Source organism: Physeter macrocephalus, chromosome 7 (assembly GCF_002837175.3).
Source record: "Physeter macrocephalus isolate SW-GA chromosome 7, ASM283717v5, whole genome shotgun sequence".
Lineage (NCBI taxonomy): Eukaryota > Metazoa > Chordata > Mammalia > Artiodactyla > Physeteridae > Physeter > Physeter macrocephalus.
This window is the reverse complement of record NC_041220.1, coordinates 37,396,703-37,419,990: the sequence shown is the minus strand read 5'-3', so window position 1 is coordinate 37,419,990 and position 23,288 is coordinate 37,396,703. Positions and strand designations below refer to the sequence as shown.

The window sequence follows — 23,288 nt, the reverse complement described above, 5'->3', positions numbered from 1 at the left end:
CCCTGCATCGGCAGGCGGACGCGCAACCACTGCGCCACCAGGGAAGCCCCAACACTTGCTTTTTTGTGCCTTCAACATTCTTGTGTTCTTCAACAATTGTAGTACCTTTCAATATATAAAATTTATTAATGTATAGATTTGTCTCCCCAACAGAATTATTTTTGAGTTTTAATTGCATGCCGCTACACACTTGCCATTAGCACTTTCCTCATCTGTAAACCTCTCTTTCACTTCTCAACTTTCCAAATCTTACCCAAATCTCAATAGCCACTTCAGATTTCAGGCCACTTCATTCCATCATATGCTGTCTGTCTTCTATTGTACTTTACTTATTATATCAGCCATTTAGAGATTAAATCCTGAAATTACTTCTACTTGTTAGATTTTAAATGACTTTTCATGCGCCTCTGTGAAATATTTTCTACTCTACTACCTTCTTCATCACTGTAGATTTTAATCATCAACCATGTTCAAAAAATCTCCAGCCTGGAACATACCAGCTCCACAGCCCCTCAATAGTCTTTTTCACTGGGTCTATAAAAATTTAATTATATTGCTAGTAATCCCTTTCATCTCCTTTATTTCCAAGAAAGACAGACATTTGAACTTCAATCCCCCAGACAAAACTATCTCATTTTATTATCTTCTCAAAAGGGGGAAGGTATCCCTTCTGTGTTGTCACCTGTATCTGGAGGTCAGAAGGAGGGGAAGGAATTGTCATTCTGCTTCTACTTCCACTTCCGGTTTACTTTTTCTACTAGCTTTATTCAAGTGGCCTCCTTACCTTAAAGTCTTTGTTATTTTAAGTCTGGCCTTTTTCTCATCTCACTGCTGCCATTTTCTGTCCTTCAGGGTCCCTAATGTGATCCTGATCCAGTGGTTTGTTCTCCGTTGCACCTTTAAACTCGCCATGATCCTGGACTATATCAGTGCCCACACAAATGGCCCAATTAAATTCCTGATGTCTTTTACTTCAGCAACCTTCACCTCACTTCACTAGTTTAGCCCCTATTGTCATTAACAAAAACTTTATAAAGTGTTTTAATCCTAAAATTTCCCTCTCTGCTCTAACATTTACACTTAGACACGTCAGTACTTCCATAAGAGTGGCAAACATTCTTACCAGCTGTTAAGGATTAGTTAATCAATGAAGAAATATTGTTATTATTGATTTTGCTGAAGTTAGTGAAAGGAAAAAGGGTTAGAAGGCTTTTGTTGGATAATGTTGGATTCAGGGAACTTTCCTATCTGAAAGGCTGCAGACTTGTGCAGAAGCATTGTGAAGCTGGTCTTTAGCAATGCTGAGACCTTTTCTCACTCTGCTAGGTCCTTTTACTCTAACACTACCCTTGATGGCTTAAGTCAGTTCATCTTTTATGCATGTTAGGCATTCTCCACTTGCAGGGGTGTTCCTTCCTCCATTATCTATCCAAAGATACAACTTCTTGCATACATTAAGTATTTTTGAATAAAGGAGTTAGCAGCATGGTATATTAGAAAGAGCACAGGCTCTGGTGTTAGAAGATCAGAGTCATAATTTACTTGTTACCTGATGCATGACCGTGTATGGAAATTAATCTACTTAACTTATAGAAGGTTTGTGTTCCTTATCTACAAAAGAAAGAATAACGTCTGCTTTCTCTACGTGATTCTTGTAAGGAGTAAATAATTGTAAGAAGACTTTAGACATTGTAAAGAACCATATAAATTGATTAATTAATGCATATATTCCACTCTACAGTTGGATGGCTCATTATCTTATCTGGTACACTATGGTTCTGATAGCTAGTAATGCATGTTAAATACATTATATCTTCATAATAACACTGTTAAACATGGGCAACCAGTGACTAGAGCCAGGAAAGCTTATCAATCATGAAAACCACATTTTGTCAAGTCAGAGGAAGAGATATTTCTGATAGGAAAAAATCTCTTTACCTGCCAAATTACACAGTCTTTCAGAAAGAACTCACTATGTAGGATTTAGTTAACATAGTTAAATTTTAGCCCGTTTTTCCCAGGTGTCGTAAGTAGATGAAAGCCTCAGTGCAAGATGAATGAATTTTTGGTTGGAGGTAAAAGGAGAGTAGTGGTATTAGTACAACATAGACAGATAAACTGTTACTAAAGGAGTATCCTACCTACAAAAAGCATCTAGGGTTGGATAAGGAAATGCTTTATTTTAGACATTGTTATAAAGGTAAACACTTTCATGGAAACACAATTCAGCATTTTTAATGTCTTTGTTTTTCCTATATATGTTACATTGTTTTTATAATTTTCATGATTTTCCTGTATATGTTACATATTTTTACAATGTTCATGTTTTTAAGTATTTCTCAATGGCATTTTGTATACAAACTTTCATTATTAGGTAAGTTTAAAAGAGAGGACTATACCTTACATTTTCAAATCTCCCAGTTCCTAGCTGCTCAAAGTGTGTCACATAGATCACCAGCAGTGACATCACCTGAGAACTTGCTAAAAATGCAGGAACTCAGGACGCACCTCTGACCTACTAAATCTGAATCTTAACAAGATACCCTAGTGATTCATAAGCATGTTAAAATTTGAGAAGCACTGTCTTAGTTCACTGTTCTGTGAGAATATCAAATAGTACAGGATTTCATTAATAAAAATTCTCATTAATAAAAGTAGAAAGTTCTATCTATTCCCCTCTCATAGTCCATTCCAAGCTTTCTTTAATTTTGGTCACTTTTAGAAATTTTGTCTTTACCCTTCTATACATTTTCTATGCATATATAAATGTAAAAATATAATTAATAAATTCTCAAAAGTTAACAAATCCATGAAGGAGGAAGATAATTTGGGCACAAAATAATTAGTTGGGATTCTTCAAAAATCATGTTCTAATAATGCATAATTTTAAATGAGTACTTACTTTGTTTCAGGCACTCTTTTAAGTGAGTGCTCTAATTTTTTCCTCTCAATCACATAGGAAGTGGATGTTATTGAACAGATGGGAACATTGAGACACAGTGACTTTGCAAGATTACACTGCTCGTCTTTGAGAGCCAGAAATTAAACTTACAATTTGACCCTGAAGCCGTGTCTTGCAACAAGTACATTAAACCTCTTTCCTTAGACTATGTGCTTCATTTAAGATCTCCAGAGACCTATTTTTTTTTTTAACATCTTTATTGGAGTATAACTGTTTTACAATAGTGTGTTAGTTTCTCCTTTACAACAAAGTGAATCAGTTATACATATACATATGTTCCCATATCTCTTCCCTCTTGCGTCTCCCTCCCTCCCACCCTCCCCATCCCACCCCTCTCATGGTCACAAAGCACAGAGGTGATCTCCCTGTGCTATGCGGCAGCTTCCCACTAGCTATCTAATTTACATTTGGTAGTGCATATATGTCCCTGCCACTCTCTCCAGAGACCTGTTGACAGAGCACCAAGTTAAAAAGGACATTGTTCTAAATACAAACATAAAATCAAGCATAGGTTCCATATTTCCAGTGTTATCATATATTCATAATATACAACAACTTCCTGAAAAGAACTCTATTTTAGTTCTGGGTGCCAAGGTTCTATTTGTACAATACCTAAGAGCAATTATTAATAATCTATTGTGAATCCTCTCTTAGATTCCAAATGGCATCTGGGTTTCTAGAGAAAAAACAAAAATATCTTTCACATTTCTCAGTAAATTTCCTTCTGGAAGGTTAACTGTTTGTTACATAATTAAAGGTCACTTTCCTACAAGACTCATCAGTCATAAACCCAAATGTTCCAGGGAGAATTTTGACAAACTAGCTTTGAAACTTATTATTCTTTGAATAATTCATGTTCTGAATTATTTACTGTCTCATACAAAAAGAGTCCTCCAAAGAGGTTTGAATCTGGACCAGAATATGTAACAACAGTGTACAGAACCTTGCAGAGTAAAGTGTACCTCTTGACTCATAGTTTTGTTTTGTTCTGTTTTTTTTCAAAAATCTGTGTCTATTGCTGATAATGTTTCCTTTCATTTTTGTGCTAGTTTTTCTAATAAGTATGAATCCAAGAAAAAAATTTTCAATATTGAAACTTGAAAGAAAAGAAAGTTTTCTATTTAGTTGTCCCTTATCTGATCTATTACCACTTTCATTTGTTTAGGGATTTTGTTGGATTTTCAAAACCAGTTATGATATCATTAGAGTAGCTATGCCTTGGTGCACCTAAAATAGTCCTGGTTTATGTCTATTGTTTTGTTATAATTATTAAAAGTAGACCCTTTTATTATCATAAATGTTCAATGTTGGATGAACAATTTTATGTTCACCCTATATATGACTCTATTACATCAGAAAATTAATATTTTTCTTTACTCACAGGGCAAAGGTCCATTGGACTACTAATGGTCTAAATATGTGTCTCAATTTTGAACCTTGTTTTAGTGGTTGGAACCGAACAGCTTTAAGTGATAAAGCAAGTGGAAAATATCAATATAAAGCAAATAAATGTAAGCTAAAATTTTGCAGGGCTTGGTATTGTATAAATCTACAATGAACCTATTTTCTCAAATTACAATGAGCAGTGATGTTTTACAATGAAAAGAATGATTTATTTGAAAAATACAAAACCTAATAAACTATATTCAGTACCTAGTTAAGACAAAGTAGAAATTGATCCTTACCCATAGGGGATAGAAAAATCTGGATTTTGAGTTCATGAGAATTCCCACAGTAGATTTACAAGTAGATATATACTTAGGGAAGAGGTGGCTTGTCTTATGACACAGATTAGACACTTTAAAAAGTCTGATTGTTCCCCTTTGATGTCAAGCCTTATTATCAAATCTATCGAAGAAGTCTTGTCTGATGTGGCCCCATCTCAGCTGTTCATAGGTATTCTGGAAGCCCTGTTCACATCTCTTATTTTTGGATTATCAAAAGTATTAAAATGATTAGCTTCTTATACATTAATTACCCATCATAGTGTGAGACCAGGGATTTGTCTTGCTCTACTTTTACATCTCCCTTACCTTGTCTAGTTTCTTCACTTCTGTGAATAAATAAGTAAATAAAAGAATGAATAAACAATGAAGATACAGTAGCTTTTCACAAATTACTGTATGATTCTGAGTTGGGAGTAAAATAAGTCAGTTCTCCTGGATACACTCCTGGGAAAAGACGAAAGCAGGGTATTATAATGCAGTGGCAGTTGCTTGTTCCTCAGCTCCTTGAATAAAGCAGCGTAAATAGAAAACACTAGTACCTTGTTGAAATTGGTGTGATACAGGCAGCAAGGAAGATACTTTCTAAAGAGAACTTCAATATGAAAAATTATAGACTTTTCTATCCCCAGTGTGGAGAGCCTGAACCACTTTGAAATTTCTTTTAATCCAAAATGTTCCTGTCATATGACTGTGAATAGGCTGTAAATATCACTACAGATTTTTGTAATTTAAAATATACGCTATGATTCCTTTCTTGTAAGCAAGCAGTCACAATCAACAACAATTTTTTAAAATCCTATGTATAGATATTTTATTCAGCATATAATATTTTTCTATAATGTACAATGCCAGTTAATTCTAGGAGTACAACTGGGAATTGGAGGGACAGATTTTTATTTTTTCCTTTTATTTATTGACTTTAAAAGATGAAAAATCAGAGTTATTGTTGATTTTTGCAGTATTTAAAAACTGTAATTCTTGAATAATTATTACTTTTAATTAAGCAATCTATAATGAAATTAATGAATGCTATCACAACTAGTACACCCCAAAGAAAGCAAACAAAAAATTACTTGGTGTAGTTAAAATACCACCAAAGTTTATAGGACAATTGTATCTTCTTTTTGGGAAAAAAAAAGATTAGACCACATATAATGTAAGTTACTTCACAAAGTAAATTCTTAAAATAAATAATAGGGAATAAATTGAGGTTTAAAAAGTGAAATAAATAATGAATTCTTCTCATGGTCTAGTATGTTGTTAAAAATTGAAAACTTTTGAAGACCCTCTTTTGTCCCAAGAATTTCTTTTATAGGTATTGAATTTCTCAAAAGATATAAAGGGAATTTTAATGATAAGTTGGTCTTTCCAATTATTCATTTAACATAAAAACATGTTCTCATAATCATAAATACATGTTCTCATAATCATAAATCTAGACTTTTAATATTTTAATTTTGAATAATGCCATTCCATTTCCTGTATAATTTGGTATCATAGCATGAATCACTCTTTTGTTGAAAACTTTCCTTAGAATTTCTTGGGAGAGGAATTGGACAGAAAATTAATTTCCTATTTGAGAGAATTCTTAGAATTTAAATGGACTTATTGGTTGAACTGAAACCACAAAATTAGCATTTTACTAATCATTAGGTTTAAATATCTGTGAAGCAAAGAGATCTGCCATCACCTTGATCATCAACCCAGCTTGCTGCTTCTTTCCAGTCTTGAGTTCAAGGTATTATGTTTACATATAGCAAAATTACTATGATTTACTCTGTCTAATCTTTCTTTCATTCTTCCCTAATATGCATTTGTAACTCTTCTATGTGATTGCAAGTATTGATACCTCCCTATGATATACTGGTAGCTTAAAAATGCATTTGTGAATGTTGATACCATCCATCTCAGAGCTTTAGGTGAAAAATCAAATAGTTTTATAAAGACCAAATAATTTTTTGATTATTATTTGAATAAATTTTCATATATTGAAAAAGTAGATACATAATTTCAGTATAGTCTTGTGGTGAAGTAATTTGAATTACTTTTGCCAAATTCTGTGAAATGTTGTTATGCAGAATAATTTATAATATTTTAAATTATCATAGTGAAGATCAATTCTGGTAGAATATTTCAAAACCATTTTTATTCTATGTCATTAGGTTAATAAAATTAATTTTATAAAGGATACATCAATGATAGACAATTAGATATATATGATTGCTTTTGTAAAGATGGTTAAATTAAGATATTAGGAAGGATACAAATGGATAAAAAAATAAAATTTATTTTGGGCTTATAAATATGTCTTCTTTACTAATGCAGGTAGATTCCACAGTTTGTAAACTGAAGCAGTATATATAAAATAAGCTGGTATTAGATTGTTGACTAAGGTATAAACAAATTTCATGTATAATCTGATATTTTTCCTAATTTATCTGGAACCCATTTTTCCAGCACATATAAATGTAAGTATTTCTGGGTTCTTGTAATCTGATGGAACTCTAGAAGTCAAACATGATAAGATATGATTCTTATGATTCTGTTCAAGTCAATCATCTTCATACAGTCATGTCATGGATATATCAGTGTAGCAAAACATAAAGTAATAACTAGATTCTTTTTAAAAAAAAATTGATGGAGGTTAATGGTTTCTACATAATGCACCTACAGTGTTTTTCATGAAGACTCTAAAAGAGCAGGATGATTTTAAAAAGACTTAAAGGAGGGCTTTCCTGGTGGCACAGTGGTTGGGAGTCCGCCTGCCAATGCGGGGGACACGGGTTCGGGCCCTGGTCTGGGAGGATCCCACATGCTGTGGAGCAGCTGGGCCCATGCGCCACAACTGCTGAACCTGTGCTCTGGAGCCCGCGAGCCACAACTACTGAGCACGCACACCTAGAGCCCACGCTCTGCAACGAGAGAAGCCACTGCAGTTAGAGGCCTGTGCGCTGTAGCGGGGAGGAGCCCACGCTCGCCACAACTAGAGAAAGCCCGTGTGCAGCAATGAGGACCCAATGCAGCCAAAAATAAATAAATTAAAAAAAAAAAAGACTTAAAGGAGAAAGACATTTTCAAAAAATTTCAGATAAAATTAAATGCCATTTCCTAGTGGATTTTAGTTTATTATCAATTTTAGCAATTCTGATGATCTAAGAAGATTAAAAAAAAATTTTACTTGTAGTATTTTAAAAGTCAGTAGTATTTAAATGTTGATGCTTCTCTATTCCTCTGACAAAGCCCTATTACCACTTCCAGGATCAAATGCTTTGTTTTAAAGTATAGTAAGATATTGTTATCTCTTATCTCATATAAGCACTAAGCAAGATAATTTGAATGATAAATATTTATATTGAATGGCAAAATTAAACACTAAATGAATAAAAATACTACTTCTCAAATGAAACTACTTTTATCATAATATACTCCTCTGTTGGACAATCAAGGATTTTTTTTTTCATGAATCAAATTTTATTACAAGAACTGATGCTTTTTATTCTGTTTTATTCCGTAGGTCTTGACAACCATGAAACTTCTCATCCTTACCTGCCTTGTGACTGCTGCTCTTGCCAAGCCTGTGAGTACAGTAGAAAATTTAGAAGGTTCTAGATTCTTGCTTGAAATCACCTGGTATCTCATCAAACACATGACATGAGGATAATAATCTTAAAGAATTGGATGGTCTCTAATTAGCTATTGAAGTCTTGATCGTAAAATTATGGTAGTCCTTCACATTTTGATCATTATTATGTAGTTCATTCAAAGCCTTAACTCCAAATAGAATCTCTGACTTGAAATAAAAACACCTCACATAAAAAAATTAAAAATAAAATGTAAAAAGAAGAAGAAATAAGGGATTGAACAACATACTAAAGAGCATCAAAGAATGTTATTTGGCTCTTATTTTCTAAGTTTTTGATTGGATAAATGCAGGATCACTAATATCCAGCTTCTTAATCAATATTCTGTCTGTGCTGCACCCTAAGCACCAATAGAAATATCTGACAGCAGGTTACCAAAAAAAACAGATCCAAGTTCTTCAGAAATGTGTCATTGGAGTAGTCCATATCCTGTCCTTTTACAAATGAAATGGGTATAGATTCCCCAGCAAACAGATTCTATAATCCTATTCCAAAGAAAACATCATTTTTAATGCTACAATTTAACAAACATAAATCTTGTTCTCACAGTTAAAATGCAGATTGAGTTAAATTTTTATATAATTTAATTGATGATAAAAATAAAATCCAGACAAACAATATTTAATTAGTAAAAGCATACATTTTTCTTCAAATATTTATCATGATTTAAAGTCACCTTTAAAACTACCATATAATATAAATAGTTCAGAAAATGTAATAATATATTTATCATTCTGGATTAATTCAAACTAATTCAGGTTTGTGTTTTTTTTCATCTTTTTACATAGTTTTCTCAGTTCTCCACCGTGCTCTAAAGAGAGAAGATAATTTACTTTTCTTTGATTTTTGTCAGTAAAATCATTGTTTTATTCCTCCTAGGGAAACTTGGTGTCAGAAAAATTTAGATATTAAAATATAGACTTTTCTTAAATAGCGATGTTAAATGTATAGTATTATATGTGTATTGTGATATTATTATTATTGTATTTTGATTGCTTTTTGTTTTACAATTCTTGCATTGTTTTTCATAGAAACATCTTCTCAGGCACCAAGAACTCTCTCAAGTGAGTGCTCTATTCTATGTTCCAAGAACTCACTCTAATTGTGGAACTCAAGTGATGATGGATTGGTAATACATAGACTCTAGTCCCGTTCCTCCCTTCTCTAGAAAACAGCCAGTTTCACATTCACTGAGCTGTAATATCTTCAAGTATTGAACTGAATATAGATCTGCTCTCACAAACCTTTTTAGAGAGGAGGGAACATGGACTTACATATTTATGATTCATAATATTACCAAGAGCAGTAGTTAATTAAACAGAATATGTTACCGTGGTTTATTTTAATGTATTATTGCTTCTTTCTGTGTCTTGTATTTGCACTCAAATATATGATTTGCAATTTGGTCTCATTTTACACACTGAATATTAAATTAGATACCTCTACCACACCTTTCTACAAGAGCCATTAATCCTCCACTCTATCCACTGATTGAATTAATCCCTTTTAATTTATTTTTTATTCTTTGCAGAATGAACCAGATAGCAGAGAGGTAAGGTTCTTTCCTTCCCCTAACTAATCTCTCTTTCAGTTAGCTATGATGAATGTTGAATGTCTTCGTCATTTCAAGTTTTATTTATCTACAATTTTATCCAGGTACTCAGGTACTTGGATTACTCTGTCAATTCTCTGTTTTGATTACATTCCTATTCAATTCCTCCTTTGACATTTGATAAGGATGAACTTACTAAACCTTTAGGCCTGGTAAAGAATGAACCCAAATATGGTGTCTCCTTTAGATTTTAAAATTAGATCATAAAGCTAAAACTAATTATCTCTTATTTTACCTAAGAGATATTTTGGTTTACCTAAGCAAATGAGGAACTTGTGCTCAAATGGAAAAACATGCTCCTTTTTGGTGTGTGTTTTTCATTTTTATAATTCACAATTTAATTTCTACAGGCAGTCCTCAAAGAAAGAAACTTTCTCAGGTTTGCTGTGGCGGTAAGCATTATCCACTTATTCTTCTGAAATGATGAACATATTTTTCTCGAAAAATAAACTTAATTTTTGTTTATAAATATATTTTTCACTTGACTTGATCAAACCTTTTCTTCTTTCACTCATCCAAGCACCCACAAAGGATATTGAAATTAGATATGCAAATATTAAAAAGCTGCTTTAAATAATAATTTGTACCTGTACTTTTGACTCTTTGCAAAACACTTATGCTTCCTTTGCGTAACCTATATGGAGTTTTGCACTTTCCATGCTCATTATGATGGAATGTTCCGTATCTCTAAACGATACCCTGTGCGTGTTTTGTATATTATTTTCTGTAATTTTGCGACTGAATTGTCAAATAAAACACAAATAGAAATTTTACTTCAAGACCACTATTTAAAAGATTTGATAGGCAACCCAACTTTTTCTGAATGGTGTGTAACATAACGTTTCTTTTTTTTGTAGCCTTTATCAGAACAGCTTAGAGAGGTAAGAAATTCTCCACAAAATATGCTATAAGTTAGCAAAGGGAAGCAAGTTTTGTTCTGTCCAGTGAGTGTTGTGGTGGTGTGCCAATTCTCTATTGCTTTTTTATGCAAAAAAAACCACTAGATTATTGAACCAGACAGAAGAGATCAAGAGAACTCAGAGCTCTGACTTAAACAAGGTTAAAGATAGTAACAGTAAAATTTAGTGGAACAAAATTTTAAAATATTTTTAAGTGCACATTTACATACTGCAGCTTAAATAAAAAAAGCTTAGCAATGAGACACAAGGCAAGGAATGATATAGCAAGAAAAATTAATGCATTCACAAAAAAAATTTATTTTTTAATTTGCAGCAGCACAATGAAGGTACATTTTCTCATAGATATCCATTCATTTATGTCCCTCTTTACTAACGTTTCTCTCTTTTTTTCTATCCTTAAGGAAAACATCAATGAACTGAGCAGGGTAAGGAACATCAATGACATTTAAATTATTTTAAAAGTTCTTTCAGAATTGCATTTTTAACCTACACTTTATTGGTTTCAACAGAGAGAACTTCTGAGAGAAAAGCAGAGTGACGAACTCAAGGTAACAAAAATTTTTTAGGACAGTGTGTCAAAAAATGTATTCTGCAGTAGGAAAAATGTTTTAATTTCGAAAAAAGTTTTCCTGTGGCATTTATACTTTCAAAATGACTAATGAATTCTACTGAGATTCTATATTGATTTTATTGATTTAACTTTGTAGCTAGGAGGAGACAAGGCATTAGTATGAATGAATGAATGGATGAATGAGTGAATGAATGAATGAGTGCAATTATGGACTGACCAACTGTACTTATCACCAAAACTGAATGAATGAATGGATTCATGAATGAATACTAAGAGTATTATATAAAGCAATATATCTGCTCCAAGAATGTTTTACATAGTCACAATTGATTATTCACTTTCTTTAAACATGACTTTTTGATCTGGGTTGTCTATCAGGTTTTTAATAGATTTGGTATTAAGAGACCACACAGGTACTCAAAATTTATGAGATAAAATATATATCCTTTTAATTATCCTTCATACCTGAATGATCATCTTTTCTTGGCAGGAGACCAGGAATGAATCAACTGAAGTAAGATTCTTTATTTTAAAACTATTAAATATAATATAAGGAAAAGAAGGAAGTAAAAACATTTCCTTTAAATACCCTAACCAAAATGAATGAATAATTCTCTTAGGTCAAAACTAAAACAGATATATCTAATTCAAAGAAAAATAAGATAGAACATATATGTTGTCCAGAATTAGCTGGATAACTACACCAATACTAACATTTTGAGCTTAAATTCTATGGTTCATGTCACTGCTTTCTATATTGCTATGGTCATGAAAACTGAACACAACATACTAGATGGAGAAAATCCATTTTGCTTAAATATTTATACATCATTGAACCAATGCTTTGTGCACTTTTATTTATCACATGATCTTTAATCCAATGCTCTATTTTGTCATCCAAAAGTCAAGTTAAAGAAAAAAAAGATTAGGCGAGTTAAAGGAAAATGTAGGATTATTTACATAGATTTACCACTACATATAAGAATCTACAATAGTTTTTATTAAACACTGAAATGCAGGTTAAAGGGGTAAATTCTTTGGTTAGTCTGGTCGGTACGCTTTTTTGTTTTCCTTATCACTTCACTATTGCCACACATTTCTATTTCCTTTGGCATCTATTTTATTCGGTAATTATCATTTTACATTTGAATGTTTGTCATGAAAAATAAAGTTAATTCTCTTTTCTTTTCTAAGGATCATGGCATGGAAGACCCTGAGGTAAGACCTTTATTTTAATAAACTCTGCGCTTATATATCATAGATAGTATACGCTCTATGCTTTAAGAAAGCTCTCTTCTCAAATCGAGCAAGATTGAACTTCTCAAACAGGGCTTTTATACCCAAGAATGTACAATGTTGAGCTAGATAAAGTTAAAAGAAGAGGAAATTTGTCATTTAAATGATAATCAGGAAGAACATTGCTTATTTATTAAAAAAAAGAGTAAAAAGCAAAATGGGCATGAGTGTTCAAAATGAAACATGAGACTCAAAAAAATAAAACCCTGCTTCTGCCATCCCAGGGTATGAGCTCACTCTCTTATGTTAAGGGCGGTCCTCGGCAGAAAGAATCTATTTCAGCAATTACCTAGGATCAATGGGCTATGCTACCTAATCTAAAAATATGGGAAAAACTCTCCCAAAAGACAAATAGTTTGTTGCATATTAAAATTAATATTTTAGTATGTATTTGGGAACAAAATTATATCCATATGTAAAGATAAACATCCATGACTTAGGAAAAAAACTAAATATTTCAAAGGGTAGATGGTTTAAAAGCTAGTGTAATTTTATTCCATACTGAAATTAGTTGTTCTATTTTAATATTTCCAATTTATTCACATCAAAACTGCCCCAAGAGTATAAGAGAAGAGAAACTCAACCCAGGGTTTCAAGCAAGCCCAGATCAACAGGGCTCTTCCTTCCAGGTTTCATTTTTTTTTTTTTTTTTTTTTTCCTTGCGGTACGCGGGTCTCTCACCGTTGTGGCCTCTCCCGCTGCGGAGCACAGGCTCCGGACGCGCAGGCCCAGCGGCCACGGCTCATGGGCCCAGCCGCTCCGCGGCACGTGGGATCCTCCCGGACCGGGGCACGAACCCGTGTCCCCTGCATCGGCAGGCAGACTCTCAACCAGGGAAGCCCCCCAGGTTTCATTTTTATCACAGAAATATATGCATTTGCATTCTACTCAAGCATGTATCTGTGTTTGTTTTAATAAAAAATTGTTTTTAAGTTATCAGGTAAGTTATTATACTCCCCTCTCCAACATATTTTAAATAAAATTGACAATCCAAGAATGTACATTATATTGGCCTTAAATCTTCTCATACCAATTGTTGTAATTCTAAACAAGGAGTTAGCAACCCAGCATGAAAGTGTGGAACTAGTTTCCTTCCAATTCTAAAAGTCACAGAGTCATGATTTTCTTTCTTTTAGCAAAGGGGGTCTGGCAGCAGTTCATCAAGTGAGGTAAATCGTTTTGATGTTAATTCAGCATCCCAATTAGAAAATGTTTGTGAAAGCTTGTTGTACCAGGAAGGTTACCTGTCCCCTAAGGTCTCATTGTACAAGACGCTATGTATACAGCTCTATCCTAATTTTAACATACAAGGCTATCAACCCAACAAATGTAAGAAAGCAAATGTGTGTCAGAGACAAAATTACAGAATTCTTTCTGGGTAAACAATACTATCTGTGTATCTTTGGTGCCCAAACTTTTTTTTTTTCTAATATGCTTTGACATTCCCAGATTTTGGTAGACCTAAATCTTGTTAAAAATTACAATAATGGCTATGCTTCTCAATCAATGATATAAACATGATATATCCTTTGTAGAAATCAATCAATTCTAGGTTAATCAGACACTGGAGTCCTTTGCTCTTTGTTAACCTGGAGGAGAAAAAGAGCAGGAATACAGGGTGATGAGGTCCTTTCTTTAACTTTGTGAGAAGACCTTCATCCAGGTTACAAAATACACCCAACCCCATTATGTGGAGTTTCTGTGAGTTCGATAAAAGTGAATATTTCACATACACCTCCAACATTCTGAATAACTTCCCTGGTGAAAGCGGTGAGAAGAGAAAAGAGAACCTTGAAGACAACATGTACCTTGAATTATTTATCTTGTCTAAGTTACCCAGGAATTTGTGGCTAAAATCAGTTTACCACAGTTAAGCAATGGAGTGTCTGGTTAATTGGTATTTTTACCTTGAATGTAAATTAATGTCATAAAACTAACAATGCATGTTTTTATTTTTTAAGGAAGTTGTTCCCAATGGCAATGAGGTGAGATATATTTATTAAATTTAAAATATATTAACATTTTCTGGGATATGTTAAAATTTCCTTAAACTTTTTTTTTTTTTTTTTTTAGCGGAAGCACATTCAAGGGGAAGATGTGCCCTCTGAACGCTATCTGGTAAAATTTTATTAAAAGTTTATCAAAGGCAAATGTACCAAGGAATGAGTAAGAATCTTATATTGATAAATTATTTCTCCTTTTTAATATCTGCTAAACTTTAATACACAGTAAGCAGTCTAACAGACTCTAGATGTTTACTGATCCCTTCTGAAAATAAAAGTAACAACTTTTTTACCCCAGGTATTTAATTCATGCTTTCATTTGAATATTTGTGTGTTATAGTCTACTTTCGGATCTGAATAGCAGAGTATTGGAATGGCACTCTATACATTTGGCCAGAATTGAGTTTGACTTTAAGCTCTACCTTTTACCAGCATGTGATGTTAGACAGTTTACTTGTCTGCTATAAGTCTATAATCTAAATTCTAAAATGACAACACAATAATAAATATTTAATCATGTAAAGCAATTAATACAAGCAAGACATAGCACAAAGTAAGCATTCAGTAAATGTGGCTCGTATCAGAAACATCATCATTTTTTCCCACTTCATCTAATATTCTGATTTACTTCGCAAAGACCAGAAAGCAAAAGCTACTTTCAATTTTTTTTTAGCAATTCTGACATGACACACTGTAAGTGAAATTGCCTAAATACTCATTTATATCTGACTGCATTATAATTTATTTTAAGTTAAAAATAAGTTAAGAAAATAGTTTTTCTAATGGTTTAAAGAAAGAATAATTGGATTAGTCCAAATTCTCTGTGGTAGAAATAACACTAAAGTAGGATTACTAGTTCCTCATTCTTTACAACTGGGAAAGGGCACTTTAGGATTCTACATTTATTGCTTGAAAATGATAGAAGTGGACTGAATGGTATCCACAAAATCGACAATATTTTTTCTTTTTGAATAGGAACAGCTTCTCAGACTGAACAAATACAACCTACACAAGCTGGTAATATTTTATTATAATAATACAAAATAATATTCTGCAGAATTAAAATAATTAAATTTTAAATTGGGTCCACTTCTAAATATACAATTTATTTTCAAGAAATTATTTATTCTAGCCTTGACATTAATAATAATTGACAAATGATCCATATGTTTGCCTATGTATTTACTGTCACAGCTATTTCTTTCTATTTATGCCAAAACTAATGTTGTATATCATATCCATAATTGTTAACCAGGGAGAAATTTACTTTGACTAAATTCTACATCAAATCCTCTTAGAGCCTCCCAGATGATGCATTATATTCAGGAATTTATTCTGTTTATTTTCCCAAATTCAGTTCTGGATGGTGATTCCATAGATATGCCTCCTTATGAAAGCACAGATATGCCAAATAAACTTTCCATTTAAGGAAACAGTGTAGTCTCTGGAGAAGGAATCCGGAATCCTAAACATTCAAATTGCTTTTGTCAAAATTCTCCAAGGAAGAGCTGGCGAGGTGATTGATCTAATTGTCTCTGGACCTGTTCCCTTATGTGTGAAATGGAAATACAGTTATTCTCACTTCCTGGTGTTATTTTGAATATTGAATGAGCAATCTACTACTCAGCTATCCCTGAGTCTAGCTTGTAGCAAGTGCAATAAAATGTTCATTTCCCCTTCTCCTGCCCCCACGCCCCAGTCTCTATAAAATTTGCTGTGCTCATGAGACTTCTGACAACATTACGAAGGTCTTTCATCAGGACGTGCATTTGAACTATGACGTCATAAACTATCTGCTGATAGTATGGATAGATCAAAAACATATCAATTAGCACAACCATCTCTCATTATTTAGTTTCGATCTTTTTGGGCGTCATAGTCTTTCACTTGGGAAGCCAAAACTTTTTCTTTTAGTTATATAGCAAATAAACTTGACTTCATTAGGACTTTAGAGAAAAGGGCTTGGCTTAATTTAGCAAAATTACATTTTCACATTTTCTTCTGTTACAAATGTAGGGAGAAGGAAGTCAGTAATGAATTTAATTTGGACCTCAATTGTTACTCTTGTTTCAGTTTCCAAGTTGCTTGTGTTTATAGTCCAAATAAATTTAAATAGATCAATACCCCACTGGAATGCATCATTACTGATCTAAGAAATTACCTGACTAATATATTTTAGTACCTTAGCTATGATATGACTAGGCTGTAACCTCCACAAGTGTTAGAACTACATGGGTCCTGCTCATAGTGTTCATTGCATTTCATAGTTGGTCCCCAGTATTTAGCATAGACCCTAAGTGATTGAAGGTACCTAGTAGATGTCTGCTATTCGTACATGAATAAAATCAATACACTAAAACAAAATGTTCTCTCTTTCTTAGGAAGCTATTCCTGATCATGTAAGATTATTTATTAAATCTAAAATATTTTAGTATTTTCTTCACATGTTATGCTTTTATAATATGTGCTCCTCTTTCTTTTTTTATAACAGGAATATATTCCAAGAGAGAAAATTTTCTACCACCCATATCTGGTACTATTTTATTTAAAATTTACCAAAGATAAAATTTAAACAAGTGATTAATAGTCATGAACAGAAAATATGTAGTCCTAGGGAACTGGTGAGTTATTATTTTCCCCCCGGGTATGAGTCTTATAGATTCTTTATTCTTCCAAACTATAGTAAGTCTAGACTTTAGTTGAATAATTTTTCTGAAGTTAGAAAATAAAAAGTGTATTGTTATTTTTCATAGTTTTGACATAGAATACAGCTTATCCTAAATTTCATTGTATATTGTAAAATGAATGTAATGTACCAGAAGATTTCTAAGTAATTTGGAACATATTTCCTTCTACATAGGAACAATTTCACAGAACAAATGAGGAAGACCATGCCCAACTGGTAATATGTTGCTTAATAAATTACACAATGATAATATATTGTGAAGCTTAAATATGTTTGTTTTTAAATAGCCTCACACTTCTGAAGATATTTTTTTCTTCTCAGGCAGTTATTTCTCACTCCCAACTTTCTGAAACAATTTATATTAATCAATCTGAGACAGGAGAGCCACTTGTCACTCTTCTTTGGAATGGGAGCTGTCTGTTCTGTCTGTCTCACCTGATATGGGCAGCACATTTATAATTCTAAACAGTATGAAGTGTTAGTTTCCATGGTTACATTAATTTCTCTCTTAAGATATTCCTTAATTTTATATCTTTATGTCCATTCTTTGATTCCTGAATTCAATTTACATTTAGGAAACTCAAACTCACTTACAATTATGCTCTTTTAAGCAAGCCATATTGGAGATTTACTAGTTGACACCTTTTGAAGAAACCATCTGGAGAGATATTAAATGTCTCTGTCAAAAAAAACTTTCCAGTCCTCTGTTTTTTCTCTCATCCGTGGCATCAGTTTATCTATAATACATAACAGAAACCATTTCTTCCCCTGCCCTACATTCCATTCATTCCATAGTGCTCCTGGGGCTTCTGATTTCGTTTTTAAGGTGACAGCCAGTTTCTGTGAAATATGTGCTGTTATTACAGTTCTGATTCCTATCAACAGCTATGCCAATTCCAATCATGGAGCCCTTCAATCACTACTTGTCATTCAGTGGCTCTTAAGAGGATTGTTGAGGATGTTTTATATGTCTTAGAAAAAATTGTATCTAGGTAATGCAATTGGCAAAATTATTAGGGTGAGTTCCCAGATCTCTAACATGAAAAGCATTTCAAAAAGTTTGCTTCTTACATCTTTGGTTTTATTCAGCCTTAAAAGTTAACCGTGATTCTCTTTTTCTTTCCAGAGAGAGCCTATGAGAGTAGTGAATCAAGTAAGTGTGTGTGTGTGTGTGTGTGTGTGTGTGTGTGTTTTATAATACTGCCCCAAACTGTCTATTGACAGTCTGTTTTTTGGAAATTATTGTCCTAGTTGCATCATGAACTAGTGCTATGCTAGTATTTCTTAGTTATTGATGAGTGTTGGACTCTCCAGTGCTGGTTCTAACATTGCTATGGAAGATCGGATCTAAGTTGCCAAGGAAAATGAAAGAACGATTCTATGGCCATCCCTGAGTGAAAATAGCTTCAGGTCAACTTTTAAGTCAGAACAACCTCAACCAACTATTCGTGTTGTTAAAATTTGACTTTTTATTAATCTATACTACTGTGTAGTGAAAATAACTTGAGTTTTCAATCTTAGATCTGATACCTTCTAATCATATGACCTTGAGTAAATTGTGCTATTCTCTTTGAGCATTGCTTTTCCATTTGTGAAATTAGTATGGATCTATCACTTTATTTCCTCCCCAAACTCCCATATTCTGATTTTTGCAGTGTTCTTTTGTGTCTTCACTTTTACAGGTAGTAACTGTGCATTCAATTCAGTTGCTTTGGTCCATTGATGGTTCAACATATATAGGGCATGCTAAGTAAAAAAATAAAGCATGCAAAGAAAACCATGGAGTTTTCTCCATACGAATGTGATTATGCATTAAAAACTTTCCTCAAAATTCAAAACATAGTAGTCATCAATCAATTTTATGATAATGAAGATTCAAAACATAGTAGTTATCAATCAGTTTTATGATAATAATTCCTCACTGTGCATCAGATTTTACTCTCAAATTTCTTCCGAAATTCTCTCATCACTCAATGGGCCAAAGTAAGAGGAAAGAAAAGGCAATTATTCACTTCATTTGAGCTCTAAGGAGTACACCATCTTCACCTTTCCATGTAATTAAAAAAAAAAAAAGAGGGTGATAATTATAATCTTAATGAAAGTATTTGGTAGTAATATTTTAGTCCATTATGGTATTTAACTGGATTTAAATCACAAAATTATTTTTACCTCTCTCTCTGTTAAGGAACCAGCCTACTTCTACCTTGAGGTAAATATATTTTATTTTATATTTTTATATAAATGATTTAATAAAGAGAAAGCATCAGATATCATTATTTATTATAATCTTTACATAGGTAACCACAGCAAAATTTGAAATGCTTTCTTTGGTTTTTCTAATTCCATTGAAAAACACATATTTTTCACCTGAATATATAGAGAATTACATTAATACATAGAAGAAAGTAAAATCTCATGATAGATTAACAGATGCACCTATTCCAAAATTTCAGAAAGGAAAATAATGTTTTGGCACCAAAACCTCATGGTTATGAAGGGGCACTGAGCTAGGAATTGGAGAATTATTTTTCTTTTTATTCCTGGCATTTCTGAAAGACCCGTATTGACCCTGGGTGGGAGGCTCTCCCCTTTCTTTGAGCTCAGTCCTTCATGGAAAATTAAACTATAGAATTAAATGGCAAAAATTATCCTTTCCAGTCCAAATGCCCATAATTTTATAAATTATATAATAATTAAATTCACACTACTACTTTCCTCTGGACTCTGGTAAATTGACCTGTGTTATAATGCAGGTTCTTAGAGTTCAACACTGAACATTGACCTTGAAGAAGTGATTTATTCATTGCCCCTCAGGTACCCTAAAAAAACCCTTTCCAAAAATTCTTTTACCATGGTCCCCCACAGGGAACAGTGTGATTTCTCCTTTTTTCTCACGGTGTAAACGTCTCTTGTGATGCTAATAGCTATGTCTGAAATGAATGCAATGATTCATTTTCAGAGATTCAAAACAGCAATTTCTCATACACTGTTGCTTTCTCTATGGTCTTTCTCTCTAGCCTTTCCAACAATTCTATCAGCTTGATGTCCATCCTTATGCTGCTTGGTATTATCCTCCACAAGTCACACAATATATTGCTTCTCCATCATTCTTCGACATCCCTAAACCCATTGCCTCTGAGAACGGTGGAAAAACAATTATGCCACAGTGGTGGTAAGTTCATTTAAATTACTGCATGCTGATGTTCTATCAAAGGAAATAAAAGAAAATTGCTTACAGAACATACCATAAAAACATTTAGAATAAACATGACACATCATGCTTAGTGTCCCATACTAGAATTTTCTGAAATGGAAAATTGGTGATACTTTTTGGTATATGGCTAATGTTAATACATTACTCAGGAATATGTGGAACAGTGCTATCTATTCTATAAGTGAAATTCATTCTGATGAAGATAGGGAAAAAACTTCTCTCCATAATAAAAATACAATAATTCAACTTTATCCTCCTTGCACTTTTACTAATCTTCAAATGCCTTTCTTTTGATTATACCCATGGTATACATTAGAAGGCAGTGTGGGAAATAAAGCACAGATTTTGGCATCCTGAAGTCCTAAATTCAAATCCTAATCTTTTCTGGTTACTTGAAATAATATAATGATGCTTGTCTTTATAACTCTGAAGGTAATTAAATATAATAATCTGTTAAGCATACTGATGGGAAAATAAGTAGTGGTCATTCTTTGATTTAGAAAGATTTTATTGCTGACTACCTTTATCCCATGATTTTAACAATTTTTGTTCCTTCAGAAGGATCAAGTGAATTCTCAGGAACTCCACAATTATGGTCTTTGGTAAGTTGGAAATTACTTGTCTAACCATTGATCCTCTTTTCATAGGAGAACTCAGTACAAAGATATGACTGTATTCTACAAAGTTGTTTTTTTTTTTTCCTGTAGTCTAGCTGCATGCAGACACATTAGCACTTAGAAAATAATTAAATTGTCTTGGACATTTGCAAATTTTTGTTTCATAATAATAATAAATTTAAATAGCAATACAAATTAGCTAATTCAATTAATATAATTTATTACACTGAAACTCTTATACAAGTATAGGAGTGTTGATGTTACCAATTTTCCATCAAGATGTGACTTTGAGACTCTGGTGAACCCAACAATGGAATCCTATTCTTTATGATCACTGCAGTAGAAATCCTTAGCAAGTCACCTAGTAAAACTAAGTGTTTGTCTGTCAAAGAAAACAGACTTAAATGTCTCCAGATTTGTTTTAATTACTTTCATCCAGTATATTGGAGTTTCTAATTGTGTGTATGTGTGTGTGTGCGTGCGTGTGTGTGTGTGTGTGTGTGTTTTCCCTTTCCAGTGGTGGAAACTTCCCTTACAACAGATCAAAATAAGGAAAATGATAAAAGTCTGACATACGTGGAAGCTTTTTCTTTGAATTACCTTGCCATATTTTCTGTTACTTCAAAGGAAAATGCTACCTAGTAATAAATTGTCTGTAAAACTTAAAAATCAGGAGCAATGGGTATGTACATCAGTAACAGGAAAGCACAGATAACTTTGTGAGCTTCATCTCAAGGTGAAGAAAAAGCAGCTAGTAAAATGTATCATATCATAACAGTGCCTCTTCCCTTCAAAACATGTAACATAACTAACCACATGTTTTTTTCTTCTATTTACAGATGGGACTGAAAATTCCATGCTCTACGTTTCATTCATCTATCATGTAAAACCATTCTATCCAAAGGCTTTGACTGCTATTTTAGAATAGGACAGTCCCAAATTGAAGGCACTCTTTCTTCTTGAGCTCTCTACTGTATATTAGATAGCATATCATCCTTAAGTGAAATTGTCCTAACAGTTTATTGTCTAAATTCCAGTTGTAGCATGCCAGTATGAAAGCCACTGAGTCAGAGGGAATTAAAGTCTTTACTAAATTTCTGTATGGAAAATTTGTTTAAAAAGCCTTTGAATCACTTCTCCTGTAAGTGCCATCATTTCAAATAATTGTGTGCAGTGACTGAGATTTTTTTCTTTCTTCTTTTCAATAAATTACATTTTAAGGCACCATTCCTATGTTTTGTCATTAATCCATTCAGCAGAATTTACACAATCCTGTGAGTCTTTATGTATATAACATTTTTTTCCACTAAATTTTTATGACACTTTCAATCACATTTTAATGAAAAAAATTTAAGCGTTCACTTCTAGCTGATGCTGGTAGATTATAAACTGGGTCTAAGATCTTTCATTTGAAGTCAGCTGTTTATAGAATATTTTCTATGAGAACATAGGTGTGGCTGCAGAGAGGAACAGCAGTGTGGCAGTTGTGGGTGCATTAGGAATTTGAACAACCTAGTTATGCTGTTTGTTTATGCCATCAAAACTTGTTTGGGCCCAATTCATTTGATTATACTTGAGTTTATAACTAGGTAGATTAGATAACAACGATTTAAAGAGTTAGCACAGGACACACAGTAACAGAGTATTCATGGTGAGCTGTTTAGTGTCCTCCAAAACTCCAATGAGGAGATATTTCTCAAAATGACAATAGTTGCTTACTCTGATATCTTCAAATACCCATGTGAAATTTACTTTCCAGGGTTTATTCCAGGCTTCCCAACCAACCCAATCTGTCATGACTCTTTAAGAACCTTGTATCCCCCAGATCACAAAACACAGGTAACAAGGTCTCTGGTACCACAGCTTAGACAATCTAGATAGCTATCAGTGGTTCTGTTTCTTACTAATTAAGTATATACATAGACATAACATCCAAACGCGTATTTTTCGCCTTGAAAAATTTTTTAACATCTTTATTGGAGTATAATTGCTTTACAGTGGTGTGTTAGTTTCTGCTTTACAACAAAGTGAATCAGTTA

General features: G+C 32.9%; 1 protein-coding gene across 1 annotated transcript in view; it reads left to right on the top strand.

Moving 5' to 3' along the window:
- Positions 1–20,594, top strand: part of CSN1S1 (casein alpha s1) — a 30,317-nt gene extending 9,723 nt beyond the window's left edge. The window contains exons 3-11 of the mRNA XM_024131956.1: positions 8,204–8,266; positions 9,862–9,882; positions 10,800–10,823; positions 12,628–12,651; positions 13,866–13,985; positions 14,691–14,714; positions 14,803–14,847; positions 18,545–18,571; positions 20,436–20,594. Of these exons, the coding sequence (XP_023987724.1) occupies positions 8,204–8,266; positions 9,862–9,882; positions 10,800–10,823; positions 12,628–12,651; positions 13,866–13,985; positions 14,691–14,714; positions 14,803–14,847; positions 18,545–18,571; positions 20,436–20,594 (507 nt within the window). The remainder of the gene's footprint in view (positions 1–8,203; positions 8,267–9,861; positions 9,883–10,799; positions 10,824–12,627; positions 12,652–13,865; positions 13,986–14,690; positions 14,715–14,802; positions 14,848–18,544; positions 18,572–20,435) is intronic.
- The last annotated feature ends 2,694 nt before the right edge of the window (positions 20,595–23,288 follow it).